Raw genomic sequence first — 24,460 nt, forward strand, 5'->3', positions numbered from 1 at the left:
CCTAAGGTACTCAGGAAATTTATCCAGTTGATGGGTGGGACCAGTACCGTAAAAATTAAAATGCCAGAGCTGGGAGGACCTTAAAGAGCAAGGAGTCTAACTCCCTTATTTTACAGATGAGGAGACAGATCCAGAGACAGGAAGGTACTTGTTCTAGGTCACTCAAAATCAGGTTTTTCCAGGTTACTCAAATCCATGTTTCCTGACACCCAAAATTGTGCAGATTTGTCTTCTGGCCCTGAGATGTGTTCAGAGAATAAACATAGCCTAGGTCTGTGTTGCTGGGCCAGAGATGTTGAGAGGGGAGTGTAACACCAATGTTACTAGCAGCTGCTGCGGAGGTGTAAGACCAATAACACCAGCACACAGGAGGGCTTCTAGCACAGGTTCTTTGATCTAATTTTCTGAAGGAAAGCAATTTAAAGGGGTTTACAATCTCACTTTAATTAAACATACATATATCATTCACTTAGTTCAGGGGAAAAAGTCAGCACCCTGAACTTCAGAGAAAACAAACAGAAATTACAAGCAGAAATTATATAAATAGTGCAAATAACACAAATCAACAGACAGGGCTTCTAGCTGTCTGCCAATTACATACATAGTTACCAGAGAAAGAAGCACCAACATCTGGATTTTCAAAGCCAGGACAAGGGTGGGGCACTCCTTAACAGCTACCCAGAGTCTCGTCTGGCCAAATTACATGAATGCTCTTCCAATGAGTGAGCCCTTAAGCAAAATGCTAACCTCAGAGTAAATATACACTTCTTCAGGGTCAGACCACAGAGGGCGTCACAACCATGTGACTCAAATTCATGTGACTTAGGCTTTCTTGTGACTTAAACAGGTCATCAAAGACTCTTGATTCAATCAAAGACTCTTGATTCAAACAAAGGCAAGACTCAATCAAAGGCACTTGATTGTCTTAGTGCTGAGAAGTACTCCAAAAGAAAAAGAGCAAAAAGTCCTACTTTGTTTGCCATTATAGGGAGGCAGCCAGAACAGAAGCAGTTGGCCAAGAGAAGCCCAGGTGAATGAATGCGAAGTGTGTAAGAAGTGACCCATTTCTTTGTAAAGGTTTTAGCTCAGTGCCTGCACATAATAGACACTTAATAAATGTGTATTTCCTTTTTTCTTTCCTTCCAAGTGAAGCCAGATGTGAATGCAAGGTGTATACAAGAAGTGACCCATTTTCTGGGTTGCAGCACAGCATCACATAACCACAAAAATCCCTTAAGGCTCTTGATGCCAGGATAGAAGCAGTGGGTATGCATGGGGCAGGAGCTGTCAGTTCTTCCAATGATTTGGGGGTAGGAGGAGAAAAGGGGTGGGAATTGATAGATATTGATATCAGGTAAGCAGACCCACAGCAGCTCAGACTCTGAGAAGCAAGGACAGAAGAAAATGAGGCTGTGGGAAAAACAATTCAGGGAACATTGAACAAACAAGTCAAGTTGTGTGTCTGAGAAGCTCACTTGGATGTATGTGCATGCCTATCCCCAGCTGCCCAAGGGTGTACTGAGAGAGAATGCCCAGACAGGCAGAGTCTGACAAACCCATTCCTCCTGAGCAAGCATGTGCCGCCTCACAGGGATTCTTGAGAGAGAGACAGATGTCAACTTTCCTGACATCGGCAAACAGTGGTGCTAAAATGTACTTGGAGCTGAACATGGAACACATGGAAGACGAGGGAGGGGAGTAAAGGGGGCACCAGAGAATCGGGGGAGGAAAAGGCTGCTTCAGCACAGCTTTAAGGAACACAATTGTATGGAAATTTCCACATAAAATGTTAGACTATCTAGACCAGTCCTTTGCTAGTGAAAAAACCGAGGTCAAGAAAAGGAGAATGAATGGCCCCAGCTCAAGGCCATAAGGGGCAGAACTGGGGCCAAGACCCCAAGTTTCCTGCTCCCATCCCAGATTCTGTCCTTAAGAGGATACCAGCTTATTCAATTCAACAGGCACTTAGGGGGCACTGCCTACGAGCAGTCTCACTCACGGGCATCGGGAATACATTGTCTTATCCTCAAGGGGCTCACAATCCCATAGCAGGAAAGATACGTACATGGGTAAGTGTGATGGAAGGCAGGGTGAGCTTATGGGTACAGAAGAGAGGGCCAGGCAAAGTCCTGGGAGAAATTTCCACTTTCACAAAATGCTCTCATATGTGTGAGGGCAGGGAGAGAGAAAGGAGGCAGATAAAATGAGAGACTGGGTACCAGACTGGACGGAGAGCCTGGAATGCCAGGCTAAGAAACTGGTTTTGTCCATAATCTGCCCTTTGCATTGATATGGGCAAAGACAGTGTGGGAGTGAGGACAGATTGTACTCACAAGGGTAGTGAATATTTTTGAGGTGAGAAATTCTGCTTGTGCTTTTCTTGTTTTTTCTTGGTCTTTTGGGGAGGAGGGAGGTAATAATGTGTTGGAATGGGGGCAGAGCAATCCACCCTCCCAGCCTGCCAGGTAACAGTAAGAATGCTTCTGGGTTGTCTGTGGATGCCCCTTCTACAATTTCAATTCAAAAAATAAATTCAGCTCATCACAAATTAACTGTATACCATGTGGAAGGCTCTAAACATACAAATAAGAGTCCCTGCCCTCATTCTAATGGAATGGCCTAACCATATATACCACTAATTGGAATGCAGAGTAAGGACTGAAGAAGGGCAGAGAAGAGATGGGGACTAAGTGCCTTGGGAATCCTTGAAGAAAGATAGCAGCCCCAATGGGCTTCTGTTTCCTGATGATGGCACTTTCACAATCCTCACAAAATGATGGGTTTTTAGAGCTAGAAAAGACTTTAAAGATCGTCTAACTGAACCCTCTCATTTTACAGACAAGAACACTGAGACACAAAGAGGGAAAATGACTTGGCCCAAGTCACACTGTAAATAGCAGAGAGAAAACAAGTCTTTTAACTCTACCACACTAAACTCATATTCCCATGACATCCCCATGTTTTAGACAGGGCTAAAGGTTTGATCTACATTTTACAAGTTGGGACACTGAGACCCAGAGAAAGAATTGGCATATCCAAGGGCTCATAGTGGACTAGAACCCAGGTCTCCTGGTTTACAGCCCAAAAGTCTTTGGTTTCCACAGGATGTTCTGGTCCCAGTGACTCTCAGTGGCCATCACAGTCCCCAGTCCCCTTTCTAATCACAGCCCCTAAGTTTCCAAGCTAAGGGAAGAGCAGGGGTCTCCTGGGCTTTGCTGCTAACTGTAGGGGACACCATTTAACCTCCCACCCCTATTCCTTTCCCCAGTCAGTAGTGACCAAGTGCTGTCTGGTTGTCCATTACCACATGGACATAGTATTCCAGATGTGGCGTGATCATTGGCCTCATCTGTAAAATAGAGATGATTATTTTTGACCTATTGATCTGAGCCTAAAGTCTCATGTCAGATGACTACGTCCAGATTATATTTGAAATGGACTTTGAAAAAAGCTTCAGTATAGTTTTGGGCATGGTCAGTGTGGGAATTTGGTTGGTTGGACTATGCAAATTTGTTATGAAAGGTTTTTTTTAATTGTTCAGTAGAAGAGAGTGGGAGGGAAAGATAAGAGTTGGTAAATAATGGAAGAAAGGTTCAGTATTGTAAGATTGTAAAGGGGATAGATTACCATGTCTGGGTGTGTGTTTCTATGTGTATGTGTATGTGTGTGCGTGTGTGTGTGTGTGAGTATACGTATACATTCTTGCATTATAATGTAAGTCCCTTGAAAGTGGGCACTGTTTTATTCATTGTATTGTCGTCCCAATGTCTAGTACAGTGCCTGGATGTAGTAGGCACTTAAATGTTTTTGGTTGATTTCTGCTGTAATAGTATTTCTGCTATTAAAATATGAGTTCTTCAAAGGCAGAGACTGTTTTGTGCCATTCTTTGTGTCCCCAGCACTCAGCGCACTGCCTGGCACATAGTAAGTGTTTTATAAATGCTTGGCAACTAACTGGAAAGACTGAGGGAGGAAGGAAAATTCATGTGTGGAATTGAGAAGGGAGAAGTTTTGCAGCTAAAAAGTTGTAAATAATAGTGATTCTGTGTCTTGGGAGCTTCCTCATAGAATTTCGAACAGAATGGGTCAGGTACATTGGCTGTCAATCCTAGACCCAAGATGGTTTTTGTAAAGCCACAGAAATGTCAGCTGCACCAAGAGGCCAACTGAGGCTTCCTTGGATGGGAGTTACTACTGTTGGAGAAGCCATCTTGGAGCTAGGCCAGCCAGACCCAGAATGACTTTGATCTTTGGTCAGCAAGAACAAAAACACCCACCTCTAACTAAAGATTGTTAGGCAGAAAAATCTACTTATTCTTTCTCTCTTTTCTCTTCCCTACTCCCTCTCCCATCTCAAATACACACACACGTTCTCTCTCTCCCTGTCTCTCTCTCTCTCTCCCTCTCCCCACCCCCACACACATATTCTCAAACCTACCTGAAACCTCTCTCTCCCAACCCAAAATATCCTCCCATTCACCTAAATCTTGGCTGACCCTCTTTCTCTCCCCTAATACTTCGCTAGGAGACTGCCAACATTCACATTGATTCTCCTTCAGAATTCCTAACCTTCCAATTCCTTTGCTCCCTTAAATCTCGTGACCTACTCCTTCATTCTGCCTCAGTCACACACAGGGATGGTCACATACTAGAACTCCTTACCCCCAAGTGCTTCACTTCCTTAGAACCCTGACATTCCACTAACATTCCACCTCTCCCTATGACTACCTCCTCCTAAACCTATTTTTCACTCTGTGGAGATCTCCAATCTCTCTGCCTCTCACTACTTCCTCAGGCCGTGGCTTCACTTCCCTTCCTTCACTTCCAATCTTGACTCAGTATTTAATCATTTTAACTCTCTACTATCCTCTGCTCTCAAATTCCTCTGCCCCTTCTCACGACACTGTTCATGTCTTTCCAAACCTCAGTCCTGGGTTACTTCCCCCATCCAGCTCCCTGACTACTACTCATGGGTGGCTGAATGGAACTGGAAGAAATCTCACAACCTTATTTACTGGATTCATTATAAATTTGTGTTATCCAGCTTCCATCGGGCCCTCACTGCAGCAAGGCAGTCCTTTTATTTCTCCCTAATTGATTCCCAATATCACCCTCCACAGAAGCTATTCAAAACTTGCTCTTGCCTCATCATCTCCCACACCTCTGCCCCTCAGTACCCCCCCCCCCCCAGCTGAGGATCTTGTCCCTTACTCAGCTGAGAAAATTGAGCCCATTCTACAGGACCTCCCCTTCTCCCATCCTTTTCATCTCAGACTTCTTCACATCATTCTCCATTCACTTCTCCCTCTCCACCCTCAGTCTTTATTAAAGAGGTGCATTTCTACAGGTGCATTTGGTCTCATCCCATCCTACCTTCTCCAGCAGATTATACCCTCATTAATCCCACACACATATTTTTCTCTCATCCTCAGACTCCCTATCTATTGGTTTCTTCCTTACTACCTTCAAACATGCCAAAGTGCCTCTCATTAGAATTTAAGTTCCACGTGAGTAGTGATTGTTTCATTCCTTATATTTGGATCCCTTGCCTCTAGCACAATGCCTGGCACATGGTAGATACTCATTAAATGCCTGCTGTTTAATTGACTGGTTCCTTTAAAAAAAAATTCCATCTGATCTGGCCTCCTCCAGCAATATTCCTGTAACTCTCCCCCCTTTCACAGCTAAACTGCACTGATTACCCCTACTTTCTTACCTCCCACTCACTTCTCAATGTCTTGCAGTATGACTTCCAATCCCACCACTCTACAGAAACTGCTGTTGCTAAAGTTATCAATGCTCCTCTTTTTTTAATTAATTTTTTTTAAAATGACATTTGACTCTTCTCCCCACCTTCCTTCAGTCAGAAAGCAAGAAAAACAAAATTCCTTCTGTTATAAACATGTATGGTCAAGCAAAACAAATTACCACATTGGGCATATCCAAAAAGATCTGTCTGTTTACATTCTGAGTCTGTCACGTCTCCATCAGGAAGTGGGTGGTCATTGTATTGATCAGAGTTCCTAGGACTTTCAAAGTTGTTTATCTTTACATATTGGTATTGTATAAATTGTTCTCCTAGTTCTGCTTACTTCATTTGGTATGAGTTCATACAGATCCTCCCATTTCTCTGAAACCACCAATTTCATCATTTCTTTTTTTTTAATTATATTGTTTTTATTTTACTTTTTTTTTTTGGAGGGGCGAAGGCAGGGCAATTGGGGTTAAGTGACTTGCCCAAGGTCACACAGCTAGTAAGTGTGTCACGTGTCTGAGGCCAGATTTGAACTCAGGTCCTCCTCACTCCAGAGCCGGTGCTCTACTCATGATTTCACCATTTCTTACAGCACAATGGTATTCCAACACATTCATACACCATACTTTGTTCAGCCATTCCCCAGTTCTACAGAGCTTCTGTAGACATATTTGTACATACAGGTCCTTTTCCTCTTCCTTAGCTCTGGGGTTATAGACCTAGTAGTGCTATCTCTACCAATGTTCTTTTAAATGCTAATGACCTTTTCTCAGTCCTCATCCTCCTTTTTTTAAACCTCTTCATGGCTTTTGACAGTTTTAACTATCCCCTTCTCCTGGATATTCTCTCCTGGTTCTCCTACCTGTGTCTCCATTACTGGATGATCATCACGGCACCATTCCCTATCTGTGGGTTCAGTCCTGGATCCATTGCATATCATAGGCTTGTGGGATCACAGCTCTAAAGTTAGGAAAGGCCTGGAAGGGTATCTACCCCAATCCTCTCATTCTACAGAAGAGGAAAATAAGGCCCAAAGAGGGAAGCGATCCATGATCACACAGGTTTTAAATAGCACAGCAAAAATTCAGATTCAAATCCTGTCTCCAAACCCAGCATCCTTCCCAATCCTCTTCCTCAGGTTCAAGGACCATTTCTATGCAGATGACTTCCAAATTTCTATATCCAAACCTTAGCTCTTGCCTGCCTTCCAGTCTTACCTCACCATCTGCCTGCTGGCCATCTCCTCCTAGACAATCCATCAGCATAATCGTATTCAGTGTCTGAAACACAAATAATACACATACCTCCCCCCCCACCCCTCTCCCTTCCCATAGTGCTATATTTGACATTCTTTTAGTCACTCGGGCTCTTCACTCTTCCTTCCCCTCTTCCCCACTCATATACAATTAGCTGCCAAGTCTGGACAATTCTCCTCCACAACATTTCACATCCATTCTCTTCATCCACCACCCCACACCCATTCCCACCTCTCTTTCAAGTACTGATCACTTCTCACCTGAATTAGAACAGTAGATTCCTAATTAATCTCCCTGCTTTCATTCTATTCCCCTCAACACTTCTGCCAAAATAATCTTCCTAAAGCACAGGGCTGGCCACATCACTCCCTCAAGAATTCTCAATACCTCCCTATTTCCACTAGGATAAGATAGAAACTCCTCCTGAATGCTGCACCTGACCAATAGAAGGGAAATATTCTTGATTTCTCCATAGTTTTTAATACTTTCCCACCTCATATTATCTTGAGTTTACTTATCTCTTTTCATGTATTCCTCAGTACAATGTAAGCTCTTTTGAGCCAGGGACTATGTTTTGTTTTTGTCTTTCTATCCCAGCACAATGTCTTACAATATGGTGGACTCATAACGTTTGTAGGCTTAATGGGATCCAGCTTCTCTGGGCCTCATTTACCTCCTTTGTCAAATACGGAACTTGGACTGGATGACCTATAAGGTCCATTCTCCTCCCAGTCATACTTTGGACTTTCTGGACTTTGATATTGATCCTTCTCATTCCGGCTCCCTTTTGTGTGTTGTCTTGCCCTGTTAGAGTGTAAGTTTCTCGAGGGCAGGGACTGTCTTGCTTTTTGTTTGTATTTGTGTGCAGGGCACATAGTGAATGCTTAATAAATGCTTGTTTCAAGGCTTTGTTCCCTTGCCCTTTCAGCTCCAAATCTATGACTGCCCAATCATTGCCCAACTTGGGCCTTGGCTCTCCATCTCCTGTCTCTCCCAGAGCTTTCCCAGGGCAGGGTTCATGTCTGTCCAGCATTGGGAGTTGAGTAATTAATAAAATCACCAACACAGACACTGAACCTTGGGGTCTAAGGAGCATGTAGCTGGTCAGAGAAAAGGTTGGTGGTGGGGGTTGTGTGTGGGGGTGGGGTGGGGATGAGGGAGTTTTGTTTCTTTTGTCTCATGTCCCCAGGGTGGGGGCCAGGGGGCAGGGAGGGAGTTGTCAGTGGAAGGATGTGAGCAGGAACAAAGGTAGGGGCAGGAGCCATTAAGTATTGTAAGATTTAGGGAAGGCAAGATCTCTGTGGGGGGCCAAAGTGATCAAGGCAGCTCTCCAGCCAGCCTGGACCAGACTTGGTAAATCACTGCTGCCCCTCTATGAACTTCACCTCCCTCCCCTGTGAAATGAGGGCAAACTCCTGCTCTGCTTCCTTCCTGGTGCTCTTGTGAGGTTGTAATGAGAGAACAAATGGGGAAACTCTGTGCAGATGTAAGACATCATTATTGGGGGTCAAGCCAAGAAGCCCTGGCTTCTCCTCCTCTTCTTTCATAAATTAGTTAAGCCCTCAGTGCTCCTGTAGATGGGCTCCTCTCTGCTCCCCATGGGGCAGAGTCAGCCCAACCTGACCTAGGAACCAAGCATAGCTGCATCCCTGGTTGGGCGGGGGGGGGGGGGGGGGACGGGACAGGACGGGACGGGACGGAGGACGGGGGATGGGACAGGTGGCTCTGGCGATCCATCATTATGGGAGCCAATAACAGGTTTCCTAAATGTGCTCATCACTTCTCTTATCCGGGACCCAAGCAGTTTGGGTGAGCTCCCCCTGTAGTAATCTCTCTCTCTCTCTGTCTCTCTCTCTCTCTGTGTGTGTGTGTGTCTCTCTGTCTCTCTCTCTCTCTCTTTCTTTCTCTGTCTCTCTCTTTCTCTGTCTCTCTCTCTGTCTCTCTCTCTCTCTCTCTCTCTTCTCTCTCTCTCTCTCTCTCTCTCTCTCTCTCTCTGTCTCCCTCTTTCTCTCTCTCTCTCCCTCTGTCTCTCTCTCTCTTTCTACTCTCTCTCTCTCTCTCTCTCTCTCTCTCTCTCTCTCTCTCTCTCTCTCTTTCTCTGTCTCTCCCTCTCTCCAATTTGCTTGGCATACTATTGAGCTTTGGGACAGACAGAGGTGTCAGCAGAGCCAGTCTGTGCCCCTGTGGAGACAGGACCCTGGGGATTGCTTCAGAGGAACAAGCTGCTGGTACCTCACCATCATACTCGCCACCACTTCTGTCCTGCTTCCACATTAAACAGCCCTTTCCTTGTGAGGTGGGCAATGTGAGGATTATCATCCCTAGTCTTAGAGGTGATTCATCTAAGGTCATGGGAGCAAATCACTTAGAGAATCTTCACAGGAGTCATAATGGCTGGCGTTCATATAGAGAGCTTTCAGGTTCGCGAAGCACTTTACAGATATTCCTGTTGGATTGTCACAACAACCCTGGGAGGTGGGTGTGGTGATTATCCCCATTTTACAGATGAGGAAACTGAGGCAGCCCGGGGTTATTAAAGTGGCCTGCCCAGAGTCACACAGCTGATGTCTGGGGCTAGATTTGAACTCAGGTCTTCCAGATTCCAGCTCCTCCATTTTATCCGTTTCACCATCTAGCTTCAGTGACCATCCGTTATTCTGGACGACCCATCATAAACGATGCTATACACCTCCTGACAAGAGAGGTAGTGGACTAGGAGAATGAGACATTTTTTTAATAGAACTAGTGAGGGAATTTGTTTGGCTTGACTATGTTTATTTGTTACCAAGATCTTTTCTTTTTTAGTAGGGGGAGGGGTAGTAGGAAGAAAAAAATAGAATTCTTTTGATTAAAAACATTTTTCTTAAGTAACTGGCCTAGGTGGGATTTGAACTCACACTTCCAATGTTCTGTTCACTGTGTCACCGATTAGAACCCAGATCTCCTGCTTTCCAGCGGAGTGATTTTTCTCCTATATCCAGAAACCTCTCAGTGTGTTTGTTGAGCCCTCCTACTCAATTTCCCTTTGTTTTGGGCATATTCGGCTGTCTGGGTTGGGCTGACTCCTGCAGGTGGGGTCAGAGTGGAGAGATTTAACTTCCTGGGTGGAGCAGCACCGTGAGCACAGGATGTGGAGGAGACTGCAGGGGTTTACCCAAACTCGGGGAGCCTTGTGGTAGTAGCATAAACAGTTAAGGAGAGGCCAGAACCCGGCTCCGAGCCAGGGCAGCTGTTTCTCTGAAAGCCTTGTCATGGGGCCAAGAATGCTCCCATACTGATGGGCGGTGAATCGGACGTTTGTTCACACACCCCGTGATAAGGTTACTGGCCAGGGTGCTTCAGGCTTGCCAGTCAGTGCCTAAAGGACTGGAGCTGAGCAGAGTTTGTATGGGGGTAAGAGCTGCAAATAAATACTTTGTCACTGCCCCACAAATCTCCCCACCCCTTCTCCTGGCCCCACTTGGAATCATAACACAGAGAACATCAGAATTGGAAGGGCATCTACTCTGACCACCTCGTTTTTTTTACAGACTGATGAACTGAGGCCCAGAGAAGGGTAGGGGTCCTGGCCAGGACTAGAATCCGGTCTCATGCCCCAACTCTGAAAGTACAAATTCCCCTTGGGAAGCTGGTGATTGTTGAAGGAACTTTCAAAAGAAAGAGGGGATGTTGTGCAGATTCATCCCAGAATTCTCCAAAGACCTTCATTTGCTCATCAAGCAGTGACTTCTTGCCTGGTTTCCTGATGCTTAGGGGTTCCTGAGAGGAAACTCAGGAGAGCTGATAGGAACTTTGTAATAAAGGGTCCCTAGGGGGGAGAGAACATCTGCAGAATGAGACTTGCTTCTCATTGTCTAGGGTGGTCTTTATTCCCTTTAAAGGGATGGCATCTACCCTCCCTCTTCCCATCTCCCTGGTCTTTTGAGGTTATCTAGTCCAAACTGTTTCTGAGAAATTCCCTCTACACAGCTGGGTTTGGAGTCAAAGGACCTGGGTTCAAATCCTAGCCATGCTACTTGCTAACCTGTATGACCTTAGTCTAGTCGACTAACTTCTTTGGACTTTCTCGGTGCATCTGCATTTGTAAAATTGGGCGGGGGGAGATTAAATGGTGTCTGAGGGCCTCTTCCAGGTCTATATTCATAATATGATCCTATGTCCCCTGACATGTGTTGATTGGGTCTCCTCCTGAAGCCTCTAGGAGTGGACAGCTTATTTCCTCCTGAGGCAGTTCATTACAGCATTATGCATCTCTGATTATTAGGAAGTTTTTCTTTGTATTAAACTGAAATCTGTCTCCTTGTAAGATGCCTGGACCTGGTTCTTGCTTTCTCAAAGGCAGCTATTACGGACCCTCTATGTCCCCTCCTGACTCTTCTTCATCTCAGTTCATGTGGATGCACCTACTGGCCTCCAGCACCTTCCTACCTAACTGGCTTCCTCCAGGAGTTGGAGGACTTCCTGGAGTTCCTCTCCCTCTGGGGCTGCTGCTTCTGTCCTCACTGTCATCACCACCGCCTTCAAGGATGGGAAGCCTGTCTTGGAAATCTCTAGTGTGCTTTTTGCTCCTTGCTTGTTGCTAGGCAGCCAAAAAATTTGGGCTCATAGAGGAACTAAAAATATCTCCTATCCTACCTTGGAAGTCCCGGAAACTCCTCATCTTCCTGGCTCAGTAGGAGAGTGAACTGAGGAGATTCTGCTCCTCTCACCCCACCCCACCCCCAGGCAGCACAGTTGCCTTAAGGCAAAATGATAGATCCCATCCAAGATGCCATGTAAAGAGCTCCCAGCACTGGGAAAGAAAGGAGGGAATACGCAATTATGAAGTGCCTGCTATGTGCCAGGCATTGTGCTAAGTGTTTACAAATATTATCTCATTTGAGAATCCTGGAAGGCAGGATTACAGATGAGGAAGCTGATGTAGACCAAGGTGAAATGACTTCCCTGGGGTCACACAGCTAGTAAGTGTCTGAGGCTGCATTTGAACTCTGGTCTTCCTGTCCCAAGACCCAGGGCTCTATCCGCTTAGCCACCTAGATTCCTCTATGGGAGGGAGAGTAGTGTAGAGCAGTGGTCCTCCAAGTGTGGTCCAGGGACTCTTGAAGGTCTCCCAGAAACTTTCAAGGGATCCACAAGGTCAAAACTTTTTGTATGATAATACTAAGATGTTTTAATTTCGAATACAGTAAATATCAAGATGACATCGTAAAAGGTTGTAGAGGAGACCAGCTCCTTGGCTGACCTAGATCGGCTTATCTACCACCTTTCACATCTTAAATAGAAGTCCGGGGGTCCTTTTCTGCTCTCGATATTTGCTCCTACCTTGTAACTGAAAACACTCAGTTTTCCTTTCTTTTACTAAACCTTGTTGGGTTATTTACTACTGCATTTTTGTGTTGTATTCTGCTTAGCTATTTTCATGCAATATACTTTCTTGGTTTTCTGCGTTTCTTTGTTTTGTTAAAACAACAAAAAAGGACCTTTGTTGATGTCGCCATTCTGCTTGCAGCAAAACACTGAGCATTGCAGACAGACCAGACAGGATCTGCCTGAAATAATCAGAGGGATCAGAATGGACTGGGAACAGGACACCAGATTCTAAATAGAAGTCGTGGGAAAAATCCTCTGACCTGAATCGCTCTAAGCAACTTAAAAGAAAAATACACACAAAAACAAAAACAGACTTGGGCTTCTCCCTCCCTCCCAAGCCTGTACTGACTGGGGCCAATCAGATGCCAGTAGGGAGCCTTAGGCAGTATGTGATGAAGACTCACTGGGGTATCCCTTCCACACCTGCACTGAGCCTGTGCCATCACCCAGTTTCAATAGACTTAGTCCCACCTTCCCTCTCCCACTTTATTTGTCCAGCTGCTCCACTGTGAGGGGCTGGAAGAAGAATCTGGATCCTGTCCTTGGGAGGCTCAGAATATGGTTGGAGAGGCAAGATACCCACCCAGATCACTAGAATGCTGTAGGAGTTCAGAAAAGGCTTTGATAAGTACTAATGAGAGAAATGCCTCTTGGGATGTCAGAGCAGGAAGGGGCCTTAAGAGAATGCCTACTCCAGCCCCTCATTTTGCTGATTCAGGCCAAGGAAGGGGAAGGGACTTGAGTAGGGTCACACGGTGACTTTTTGCCAGAATCAGAACCTCCAATTACTCCCACGGATGCCTGAGATGGGGAGAGACTTCCTGTGAGTCAGGAATGTTCGTGACCAAAGAAGCTGGGGCAGATGGAGAAAGCAGCCCGATAGTTTGGGGGCTGGTGGGGGGGGGGGTAGAGGGACAATACAGGAATCAAAAGTTTCTCAAAAAAAGAACATTCATCACGGGGAGGGGGTGGGTGAGGATCATGGGATGGAGAGATAACAAGAGGACTCAGGAACTTGTTGTAGAAGGCATTTGTGGGAGGAGAATGAATGGACGACATAAACTGTCTTGAGTGACAATCCTTAACTCCCTGCCCAGGCAGAAAGATCACGATGATCCCTCAGGAACCAGATGTCTGAGACGAGACAGAGCTCTATTCCCCAGGAACCCTAGGGTCAGAGAAGAAAGAAAACAGTCTTTTCCCTTATATTGGCACCCCCCACCCCCCCCACACCCCGCCTCATGGACTTTGACCTTGAGATGTCCTTAAGGACACCATGATTTCCCTTAGGTAAACAGTCCACCCATGCAATTCATAGCCTCTCCAGCCCCGCTCCTTGTCCTGTGTGATTCTCACCCAGAGCTTCTCAATGTACTGGGGACTTCCCTCTTATCTTTTTAGGATCTCAAAGGAACTGATGTAACTGTCCAGGTGTTATCTCTTTGGGGCTGTGTGACTGGCCCATGTTCCTTGCCTGGTCACACAGGTAGGAACAATAAATAAACATTAACTAACAGTTACTGTACTTTATTTCTCGTGGTTACACACCTAAAACCTGGGGGGTTGAGGAAAGGGATTTTGGTAGAGTGACTCAAGTAGGAAGCCCTGGGGGAGGGGTGGGGGAGGTAAAGCATTCGTAGAACCTTAGATTTTAGAAGTAGAAGGAACTTGAAGGAGCTTGCCTAACCCCATTATGGTAGAGATGATTTCCAAGGCCTGGACGGGGTGGAAACTTTCCTTCTCCCTCTAAACTCTGCTAAAAGTTTGGGAAAGGAAGGGAAAAAAAAACAAAACGTGTTTGCCTAGGCAATGATAAGGAAATTGGGTTGGATCTTTTTCCTCCTCCTTACCTTTGGACTTTGACCCAATTTTGTCTTGGTGCCTGGGCGCTCCCTAATGCATGCTGGGAGCTCCTCCCTCTGTCCACATTCTCCCCCTTCCCCTCAAGACTCTCCCTGGACAAGTGGCCCAGAGCTTTGGGGTTTGTGGGGTAAGAGATGAAAAGCAGCCTCTGGATGGAATGGGTGTCTTATTTTGGGTGAGCGCAGTGCTTAGATCCATTTCATGTTGTATGATACAGAAATCTTCCCTCTTAAAACCCTGGCCTCTCTTTGCTTCCAGAAGCAGAATCCTAGGGCAGGGCCAGTTTCAATGGGAACACCTGGATTTCAGCCTGAGCCAAGCTCCCACCCTGAAGGCTAGCCAGGACATTCCTTTTTAGTGACTGCACTCGATCAGTCATAAAAGCCAGGTGTTTCTGTGGGGCCACTGGGCTAGAGTCTATACTGTCCCAGGGAGAGCCAGCTAACAATAGGAACAATCCTCTGCAATGAAGAAGGGACAGTGACCCGGGTCATACCAGTCATCAGCCTACAATCGGGGGCCGTCGATTTAGAGCTAGAAAGGCCTGAGACAACTTAGTCTCATCTCCTTATATTGCTGGTAAAGAAACTGAGACCCAGAAAAACGAAATGGCCCACCGAAAGGTGAATGAGTAGTAAATTACAAAACTAGCATTCCAACCCAGTCCCGACTCCATATCCCATGTTCTTTATGGAAGGCTATACTGCCCTTTTCAGATATTCCATCTGTGAGCCTCCACCCTTGCTCGTGAATATCCACAATCCAAAATGTGAAGGAACCCTAAGATTGGGAAAAAGGATAGGAAAATGATCTGTGAATCATAGTGGTTCCCTGAGCATACATGGAAGCTAATGTTGGATGTGCCTGAGCGTTTGCAGGCACTTTGAGCAGTGCCTTATGGTATATACAAAAAGTACAAGCCCAGCATTCCTATCTTTCATTAGTTCCAGATTACTCCTACCCTCATCCTGCCATCTTCCATATCTTCCTGTTTGCTCAGACTAGCCATTTTCTAAACCTGGAACACTGTCCTTGGGTTTACCTGTTGAAACAATTTTTTCCTTTCTAGGTCTCACGCATGAGCGACCTCCTCCATGAAGCCTTCCCTGACCCGCTCCCCAATCACCTTCCCCTCCTGTTTCCCTAGAACACTATATCCAGATCTCTCCTTTGACGCCATCGCATCCTATCTTACTTAAATTTATTTGAACACATTGAATCCCCTCAGTTACGCTGTGAGTTCCTTGAGGGTAGTTGCTCAGTTGGATCCAAGTCTTCGTGACCCCATGGGCCCTTCTGGCCTCCACTAGCTCTCAAAATATGTCCAAGTTCATGTTCATTGTTTCCATGAGGCTATCCATCTCATCTTCTGCCATCCCCTTTTCCTTTTGTCTTCAATCTTTCCCAGCACTTTTCCAATGAGTCTTGTCTTCTCATTATATGGCCAAAGTATTTAAGCTTTAGCTTCAGTATTTGACCTTGCAATGAATAATCCGAATTAATTTCTTTAAGTATTGACCAATTTGATCTCCTTGCTGTCCAAGGGATTCTCAAAAGTCTTCTCCACCACCATGACTTGAAAGCATTGAGTCTTTGCCCTCAGCCTTCCTCATAGTCCAGCTCTCACAGCTAGACATTGCTACTGGGAAAACCATAGCTTTGACTACATGGACCTTCGTCAGCAAGATGGTGTCTCTGCTTTTTAGAATGCTGTTCAGACTTGCCATAGTTTTCCTTCCAAGGAGCAAATGTCTTTTAAATTCATGACTTCAGTCACTGTCTGCAGAGATCTTTGAACCCACCTTGAGGTGAGGGACTATGTCAATTCCCCTGCCCATATGAAGCTCTTCATGTTTATTGAGTGGGGCATACATAGGAAGGAAACTGGAAAGAAATCACAAACTGTCCTCCTCTCCTTGCATCAGCCAGCATTGTCATTGTGTATGTGCCCACTGTTATGAAAGTGGTATGCTAGAAATGGGCAGCTAGAATAATGAGCAGGATCAGGATGGTAGGTATTCAAGTCTAGGTTATCTGAATAAAAACTATAGTCAGCAAGAATTTGGTAAGCACCTACTATGTGCTAAGAACTATTCTGCATTCTGGGGACACAGATAAAAGTATATGTTCCCTTCCCTCAAAGATTGATGCTCTTCTGCCTAGGAAGGCAAGTGCATTTCCATGCCCAGCTTATATTAAACCCTTTTCCCACTTTTCTGCCTTCACAGATACACGAAAATTTCCTGTCATGCATGGGGCACTTTGTTTCTCTTTCAAGTCTTTGATTCTTAATGCATAAAGGCAGCACCATCAACAGCTTCTAAAAGTAGCTGGGGGATGCCCATCAAAGGAAATGGATTTGCCCAAAGTCATGCAGCAAATTATTGGGAGAGAGCTAGAACCCCTCTACCCACTTCAGGCATAAGGGGCAGCCTATGCCAGGGGTGGGGAACCCGCATCCTCAAGGCCACATGTGGTTCTCTAGGTCCTTGGGTACAGCCTTTTCACTGAGTCCAAGCTTTACAGAACAAATCTTTTTTATTAAAGATTTGTGAAGTTTGGACTCAGTCAAAGGGCTGCACTTGAGGACCTAGAGGGCTACACATGGGCTCAAGGCTGCAGGTTCCCCACCCCTGGCCTATGCCAAGGCTCAGAGATAGGAGATGGTACCACTTTCTGTGGACCAAGTTTTAACATCAGATGTCACGTTCAGGTCTCCTGAATCCTAAGTTCTAAGTTCTAAGTAAGAGGTACCGAGCCTGGAGTAAGGAAGACCTGAAGTTAAGACTTCAGGCACTTCTTAGCTGTGCGGCCCTGGGCAAGTCACTTAACATTTGCCTGCCTCAGCTGGCACAACTGTAAAATGGGGATAATAGTGACATCCAGCCTAGGGTTGTTGTGAGTCTCAAATGAGATGCTATTTGGAGAGCGCTTACCACGATGCTCAGCATACGTTAGGTGCTTAGTAAATGCTTTTTTCCATCATTCCTTCCTTTCATATTTGGACCTCAGTTTCCTCAACTGTAAGGTCAAGAGTTTGAACTAGATGGTCTCTAAGGACCATCCTGAGATGAAAATCCGTTATTCACAGATATCAAGTGACTTGCCCACACTGACACTGCAAAGTTGGTGGCAGAATCCAAGTTCTTGTCTCATAGGATGGGGTTGCTTCCTTAGACTGATTCTTTTTTCCCGCCTCTAGACTTCTGACACTGTGCTAATACATCTGGTTTGTTTCTTGTTTCTCTCCCTTACCCAGGTTGGCAAGATGTCAGGGAAGGAGGGAGTGCAGAAGAAATGGGCTGCCCTGAAGGACAAGCTGGGGCCCCAGGATGGGGACCCCACTGAGGCAAACCTGGAAAATGCCGACCCTGAGCTATGCATCCGCCTCCTGCAGATGCCCTCCGTAGTCAACTACTCTGGCTTGCGCAAGCGGCTTGAAAACAGTGATGATGGCTGGCTGGTGCAGTTCCTGGAGCAGAGTGGCCTCGACCTGCTGCTGGAGGCCCTGGCCCGGCTATCGGGCCGGGGTGTGGCAAGAATAGCTGATGCCCTGCTGCAGCTCACATGCATCAGCTGTGTGCGGGCCATCATGAATGCCCACCAGGGAATCGAGTACATCCTGAGCAACCAGGGCTACGTGTGCAAGCTCTCAGAGGGTAAGGGCTGGCTGCCACCACTGAGGGGCTGGCCAGGGAGAGAGGGGACAAGGGCATGGGGGAAACTGGACAATCAGCTCCAAATGTGGCTAAGCCTGGGAAGGAAGAGTGTAGTGGTAGTGAAAAAAAGGACTGCTTTATCACTGACATCTCCAGTGTCAGGGTCCTGGGTGCAAATTCTCACTCTGCCAGTAACTGGATATATGACCATATAGGGCAAAATGCATGACCTATCTAGGCCCTATAATGTGGGGATTAAAATATGACATACCTCACAAGGGTTACTGTACAGAAAGCCCTTTAGAAAACTTAGAACACTATATAAATGAGAGTTACTTGTGTTTCACCTTCCTCTTCAGTATAATAAGGATTAAGACTTGAGCTTTGAAGTGCCTCGCAGGTCCAGGTGTTAAGGCTGTGCTACTCTAAGTATCTGGGCTCAGACCCCAGTATTGTCCAATGTCCCGCAAATTCTGGACAGCTCTAAATAGAAGGTAAACCTAAGAGCTGCCGCCCAAGAGGGAATGGCCTCTTGGGACGTGGTGAGTTTCCCTTCACTGGAGGAATACAAGCGAGAGCTGAAGGAGAATTTTATTCAGGTACAAGTGAGACAAGACGGATCCTCCATTCCAACTATGAGGATCTGTGAATCTAGAGGAGGTAGAGGAATTAGGCCCTGCTCTCACAGAGCTAATAGTCCAGTGGGGCAGAGTAGGAAATATACCTAGTAACCACAGAAGCACAGACTATGATGGCTCAAAGGAAACACAGACAGCATCAGTTTGGTCCCCTAATTTTACAGAGGAAGAAATAGTCTGAAAGAGGGTATGTGTTTTCCCCAGAGAAGGTTAGTGGGAAAAGCTGCTGGGGACAGAGTGAAAGGAGTTCATGGTTAGGCCACCACTCCAGGGGCAGAGGAGGTGGTGCAGCTCTGAGGAACTACAGCTGCAGTTGCTTCTGGCCCCAGGCCCACCTGGTGGGAGGAATTAAGTGGTGGATTAGAGTGGGAGTGCAAAGCCTGATTTGCCCTGCCTGGACATGGGGCGCAATCCTGGTTGGCGGTTCTTGGGGGAGGAGGAGCGCTGCTGTGGCAGAGTTTGCTGTGAGAAATAGCTCTGAAAACAACAGCGCAGCCCCTCAAGCTTGGGACAAAGTACTCTATATTCTGCAAGCAGTCATACTCCAACAAAAAACTCAAGGGTCAAGTAAGTTGTCTGGGAACATGGCCAGGCAGTGAAAACGGACTCAGATTCAGACTCAGACTTTGGAATCTTTCTTTGGTGACAAAGAAGACCAAAACATACAGCCAGAAGACATCAACAAAGTCGAAGAGCCTACATCAAAAGCCTCCAAGAAAAACATGAACTGGTCTCAAGACATGGAAGAGCTTAAAAAGGATTTGGAAAAGCAAGTTAGAGAATTAGAGGAAAAATTGGGAAGAGAAATGAGAGTGATGTGAGAAAACCATGAAAAACAAGCCAATGACTTGCTAAAGGAGACCCAAAAAATATTGAAGAAAATAACACCTTAAAAAATAGACTAACTCAAATGGCAAAAGAGCTCCAAAAAGCCAATGAGGAAAAGAATGCCTTGAAAGGCAGAATTAGCCAATTGGAAAAGGAGGTCCAAAAGACCACTGAAGAAAATACTACCTTAAAAATTAGACTGGAGCAAGTAGAAGCTAGTGACTATATGAGAAATCAAGAAATTATAAAACAGAACCAAAGGAATGAAAAAATGGAAGACAATGTGAAATATCTCATTGGAAAAACCACTGACCTGGAGAATAGATCCAGGAGAGATAATTTAAAAATTTTTAGACTCCCTGAAATTCATGATCAAAAAAGAGCCTAGATATCATCTTTAAAGAAATTATCAAGGAGAATTGCCTTGATATTCTAAAGCCAGAAGGTAAAATAGAAATTGAAAGAATCCACCAATTGCCTCCTGACAAAGATCCCAAAAAGAAAACTCCTAGGAATATTGTTGCCGAATTCCAGAGCTCCCAGATCAAGGAGAAAATACTGCAAGCAGCCAAAAAGGAACAATTTGGGTATTGTGGAAACACAATTAAGATAACACAAGATCTAGTAGCTTCTACATTAAGGGATTAAAGGGCTTGGAATATGATATTCTAGAGATCAATGGAGGTAGGATTACAACCAAGAATCACCTACCCAGCAAAATTGAGTATCATGCTCCAAGGCAAAGTAAGGACTTGCAATAAAATAGAGGACTTTCAAGCTTTCTCAGTGAAAAGACCAGAGCTGAATAGAAAATTTGACTTTCAAACACAAGAATCAAGAGAAGCATGAAAAGGTAAATAAGAAAGAGAAATCACAAGGGACTTACTAAAAAATTGAACTGTTTTGTTTACATTCCTACATGGAAAGATGATGTGTATGATTCATGAGACCTTAGTATTAGGGTAGCTGAAGGGAATGTACATATATGTATAGACAGAGGGCACAGGGTGAGTTGAATATGAAGGGATGATATCTAAAAGAAATAAAATCAAATTAAGGGATGAAAGAGGAATATATTGAGAGAGGGAGAAAGGGAGAGATAGAATGGGGTAAATTACCTCACATGAAAGTGGCAAGAAAAAGCAGTTCTGTAGGAAGGGAAGAGGGGGCAGGTGAGGGGGAATGAGTGAATCTTGCTCTCATCGGATTTGACCTGAGGAGGGAATAACATACACACTCAATTGGGTATCTTACCCCACAGGAAAGGAGGAGGAAGGAGATAAAAAAGGGGGGACGATAAAAGGAAGGGCAGATAAGGGGAGGGGGTAATCAAAAGCAAACACTTTTGAAAAGGGACAGGGTCAAGGGAGAAAATTGAATAAAGGGGGATAGGATAGGAAGGAGCAAAATATAGTTAGTCTTTCACAACATGAGTATTGTGGAAGGCTTTTACATAATGATACGCATGTGGCCTATGTGAAATTGCTTGCCTTCTTAGGGAGGGTGGATTGAGAGGGAAGAGGGGAGAGAATTTGGAACTCAAAGTTTTAAAAACAGATGTTCAAAAAAAAGTTTTTGCATGCAACTAGGAAATAAGATATGTAGGCAATGGGGCATAAAAATCTATCTTGCCCTATAAGAAAGTAAGGGAAAAGGGGATGGGGGGGAGTGGGGTAACAGAAGGGAGGGCTGACTGGGGAATGGGGCAACCAGAATATATGCCATCTTGGAGTGGGGGGGGATTGTAGAAATGGGGAGAAAATTTGTAATTCAAACTCTTGTGAAAATCAATGCAGAAAACTAAAAATATTAAATAAATAAATAATCCAAGAAAAAAGAAATAAGTGGCAAACCAAGATAAGAACCTAGATCTCCCGACTCCATCTGGAGCTCTTTCTGCCACCCTGCACTGCCAATCTTGCTATAACAGCCATTCTACACTAAAGTTAGACCCAGTGTTGTGTGGGTTTAGGGCAGAAATCAGCTCCAGCTGGTGGAGATCAGGGAAGGCTTCCTGGATAAAGCAACACTTGAGCTGGGCCAGAAAGAACTGGTAGGACTTTGACAGATGAAGTCGAGTGAAGGGTTGTGGGTAAGGAGCATGGCAGGTAAAGGGAATGGCACCAGTCAGGACTGAGAGTGGGACAGTGGAATGTGTTCAAGTCACCCAATTTAATTGGGGTAGAGGGTGCATATAAGATATAGTAGGATTGTAGGACTTTAAAATTGGAATAGCCTCTGGCAATCCACTAGCATAACCCATTTATCTTATGGAGGAAGAACCCAGAGACAGTTAGTGTCTTGCCCAATGCCACACAGATACAAACACTGGAATTCAGACTTCATTTGGGACCCTGTTACAAAGGCTGTCAAATGCTACACCCAGGAGTTCTGGCTTTATTCCATAGCAATGGGGAGCCAAGGAAAGATTTTGAGTAGCGGAGGAACGTGATCAGAAGCAGACTTTTGACAGTCAGGCAGTCCTTCCATAGAGCACAGTGTGTCAGCATCAGCATCTTTCTAGATGCAGCTATTCTGTACCCCGTTCAGAAGTCTCTTGGGGACAGAGCAGAGCAGGAACGGATGGTCCCAGGGAAGGCACAGCCGAGGGCACAAGTTAGAAGGTTCTTCTGGCCTTGTGTTTCAGCTGTTCTGTATTTTCTCTGATGTTGATTCCAGCCCTATCAGATCTGGGAAGCGTAGCAATGAAATTATCATTTATCTGGATTCTTTTATAAACACTAGGCGCTTTAAGGTTTACAAACCGCTTCATCCTTTTGTCGTTTTTTCCTCACAAGAATGTAAATGTCTGGAGAGCAGGTCCTGGGTTTTATAATATTGTATGCATGTATGTTTATGTGTAATATTATCTGTTATATATAATAATATATGTGTAACATTATATATAGTAATAAATAACAATACCGTTCGTGGAGCCCTGTAAGTTTTGCAAAATACATTACAAATATTACATCATCATATCCTCACAACAATCCTGGGGGAGAGGTGCTCAGTATGACTCTCATTTTTCAGATCAGAAAACTGAGGCAAGCAGACGTAAAGTAACTTGGTCAGGAACATACAACTAATAAGTGTCTGAGGCCAGATTCGAACTGAGGTCTGTCCCAATTCCAGGCCTGGTGCTGATAATAATAATAGCCAACATTTATTTATCACTTATTATATGCCAGATGCATTACAATTATTCTTATTTCTACCTCACAATAACCCCAAGAGATAGCAGCTGTTTATTCCCATTTTATAGTTTATAAAACGGAGAGGTAAGGGGACTTGCCCAGGGTCACACAGCTGATGAGGCTGGACTTGAACTCAGGTCTTTCTGACTCCAGACCCAGCACTATATCTACCATGTCACCTAGCTGCCTCTGAGGAAAGGAAGAATCTTAGGACATATATTATAGCATATTAGTAAAAAAAAAACAATAGAATGTAAAAATCCAGACCTTAGAAATCATTCATTCCACGTCCCATGATTTCACAGACAGGCAAACCAAGATCCAGGGAGGCTTCTCAGCCACTGGGCTCGAGTCAGTTTTCACAGCCAGATCAGAGGCATAGGAGTGTTGGTGTAATTTGGGTCCCTAGCACAGTTGGGGAGGAGGGCCCCCACTCTGGATGGACTCCCCCGAGGCCCTGAATGCCCTCCATTGAGTAGCTGAAAGATAGCTAGCAAGTAACTCAGAGGAAGCACCCCAAGGGCCCGTGGGAGTAGCCTGGCTCAGTTAGCTTCTATTCAGGACTTGTTCTTTCTACCCAAGTGCTTCAGAAAGCAGGTCAGGTTAAAAAAAAAACCCACATACATTTGAAGCGCCCGAAAGTGATGGGGTTCGGGGAAGACAAAGTCGGGTATCCAGCCCGCATCTATCAAAATAGCAGCTGGTGCTGAGTTTAAAAAAAAAAACAGACACATTTACATGTGCCAGCCAGAAGAGAAAAATTCTCACAGAAAAATCCTTAGAGTGGGCTGGGTATTAACAGCCAGGGAACCTGGAGCGAACGGACTGAGGGTGAAGGTTCTAGGTCCTGAGGCTTCTAAGCGTCCCCAGAACCCAGCTGTGACTTCTGGAGTCAGTGCCAAGCCACAGCCAGGGTTTTACCAGGACAGCTTATTGGATGATCGGGATTTAAAGCCCCGGACCAATAAGACTGCTTATGCCAGGAGAGGGCGAACTGGTTCCTCAAGAAGAAACACAGAATAGACGGACATGGAGATCCGTTCTAAGCCTTGCAGAGAGAACAGCCTTGTGCAGACCCCATTGTGGGAGAGGAACTAGAGCACCAAATGCAGATCCCACCCTCTGGGAGCTCAGAGTTCTAAAGAGACAGGATGGGCAGAACCCTCCACCAACCCCAGCCCAGCCCTTCCTCAGAGAACTTGGAGTCTAGGGAGAGAAAACAAACAATTAGAAAGCAGTAGAGAGCATCATGGGGGCTGCATGGTGAACTGAGACAAATCGCTACCCTTTTCCTGACTTATGGATCCCCATCTATTAAAGGAGTTGTTGGAGCCGGCCATCTCTAAGGCTCCTTCCCACCATGGCCCTCTGAGGTTCTTGAGTGATTTAAACTATAAATGTTCTAGAAGATGAAGTCACGCAGAGCTCACTGTTGACTAGGGCAGTCAAGGAAGGCTTCCTTGTTTGGAAAGACAGTGAATATGGCATTTTGCGAAGAGAGAATTCCTTTCATATTCTCATCTCCTTTCTCTCTGCAGCTCTGGACACATCTAACGTGATGGTCAAAAAGCAAGTGTTTGAGCTGTTAGCCGCCCTCTCCATCTATTCCCCTGAAGGCCACAAGCAAACGCTGGATGCCCTGGACCACTGTAAGGTAAAATGGAGACAAAGTGCTCGCCCCTGGTATCCCACAGGGAGCCTGGAAGTCACGCTGATGGACACATGGCAACCGACAGGCCAGGGAACCTCCTATCTGGAACTCTGTTTTAACCAGAGACCTCCAGTCGCTCACAAACACACACCACCACTAGGCAACCTTACATACAGAGGCCAGGACAAGGGGTGGGGAAAAGAGCCAGAGAAAGAGGAAGCTACAGCCTTTCCCTTGGAGGAT

The 24,460-nt window shown here is 45.4% G+C and overlaps 1 protein-coding gene across 4 annotated transcripts in view; it reads left to right on the plus strand.

Moving 5' to 3' along the window:
- Positions 1-24,460, plus strand: part of INF2 (inverted formin 2) — an 87,352-nt gene that overhangs the window by 21,015 nt on the left and 41,877 nt on the right. For all 4 annotated transcript variants that reach the window (XM_036748909.1, XM_036748906.1, XM_036748907.1 and 1 more), the window contains exons 2-3: positions 17,504-17,903; positions 24,105-24,220. In XM_036748909.1, the coding sequence (XP_036604804.1) occupies positions 17,513-17,903; positions 24,105-24,220 (507 nt within the window). In that variant the 5' untranslated portion in view covers positions 17,504-17,512. The remainder of the gene's footprint in view (positions 1-17,503; positions 17,904-24,104; positions 24,221-24,460) is intronic.

Source organism: Trichosurus vulpecula, chromosome 3 (assembly GCF_011100635.1).
Source record: "Trichosurus vulpecula isolate mTriVul1 chromosome 3, mTriVul1.pri, whole genome shotgun sequence".
Classification (NCBI taxonomy): domain Eukaryota; kingdom Metazoa; phylum Chordata; class Mammalia; order Diprotodontia; family Phalangeridae; genus Trichosurus; species Trichosurus vulpecula.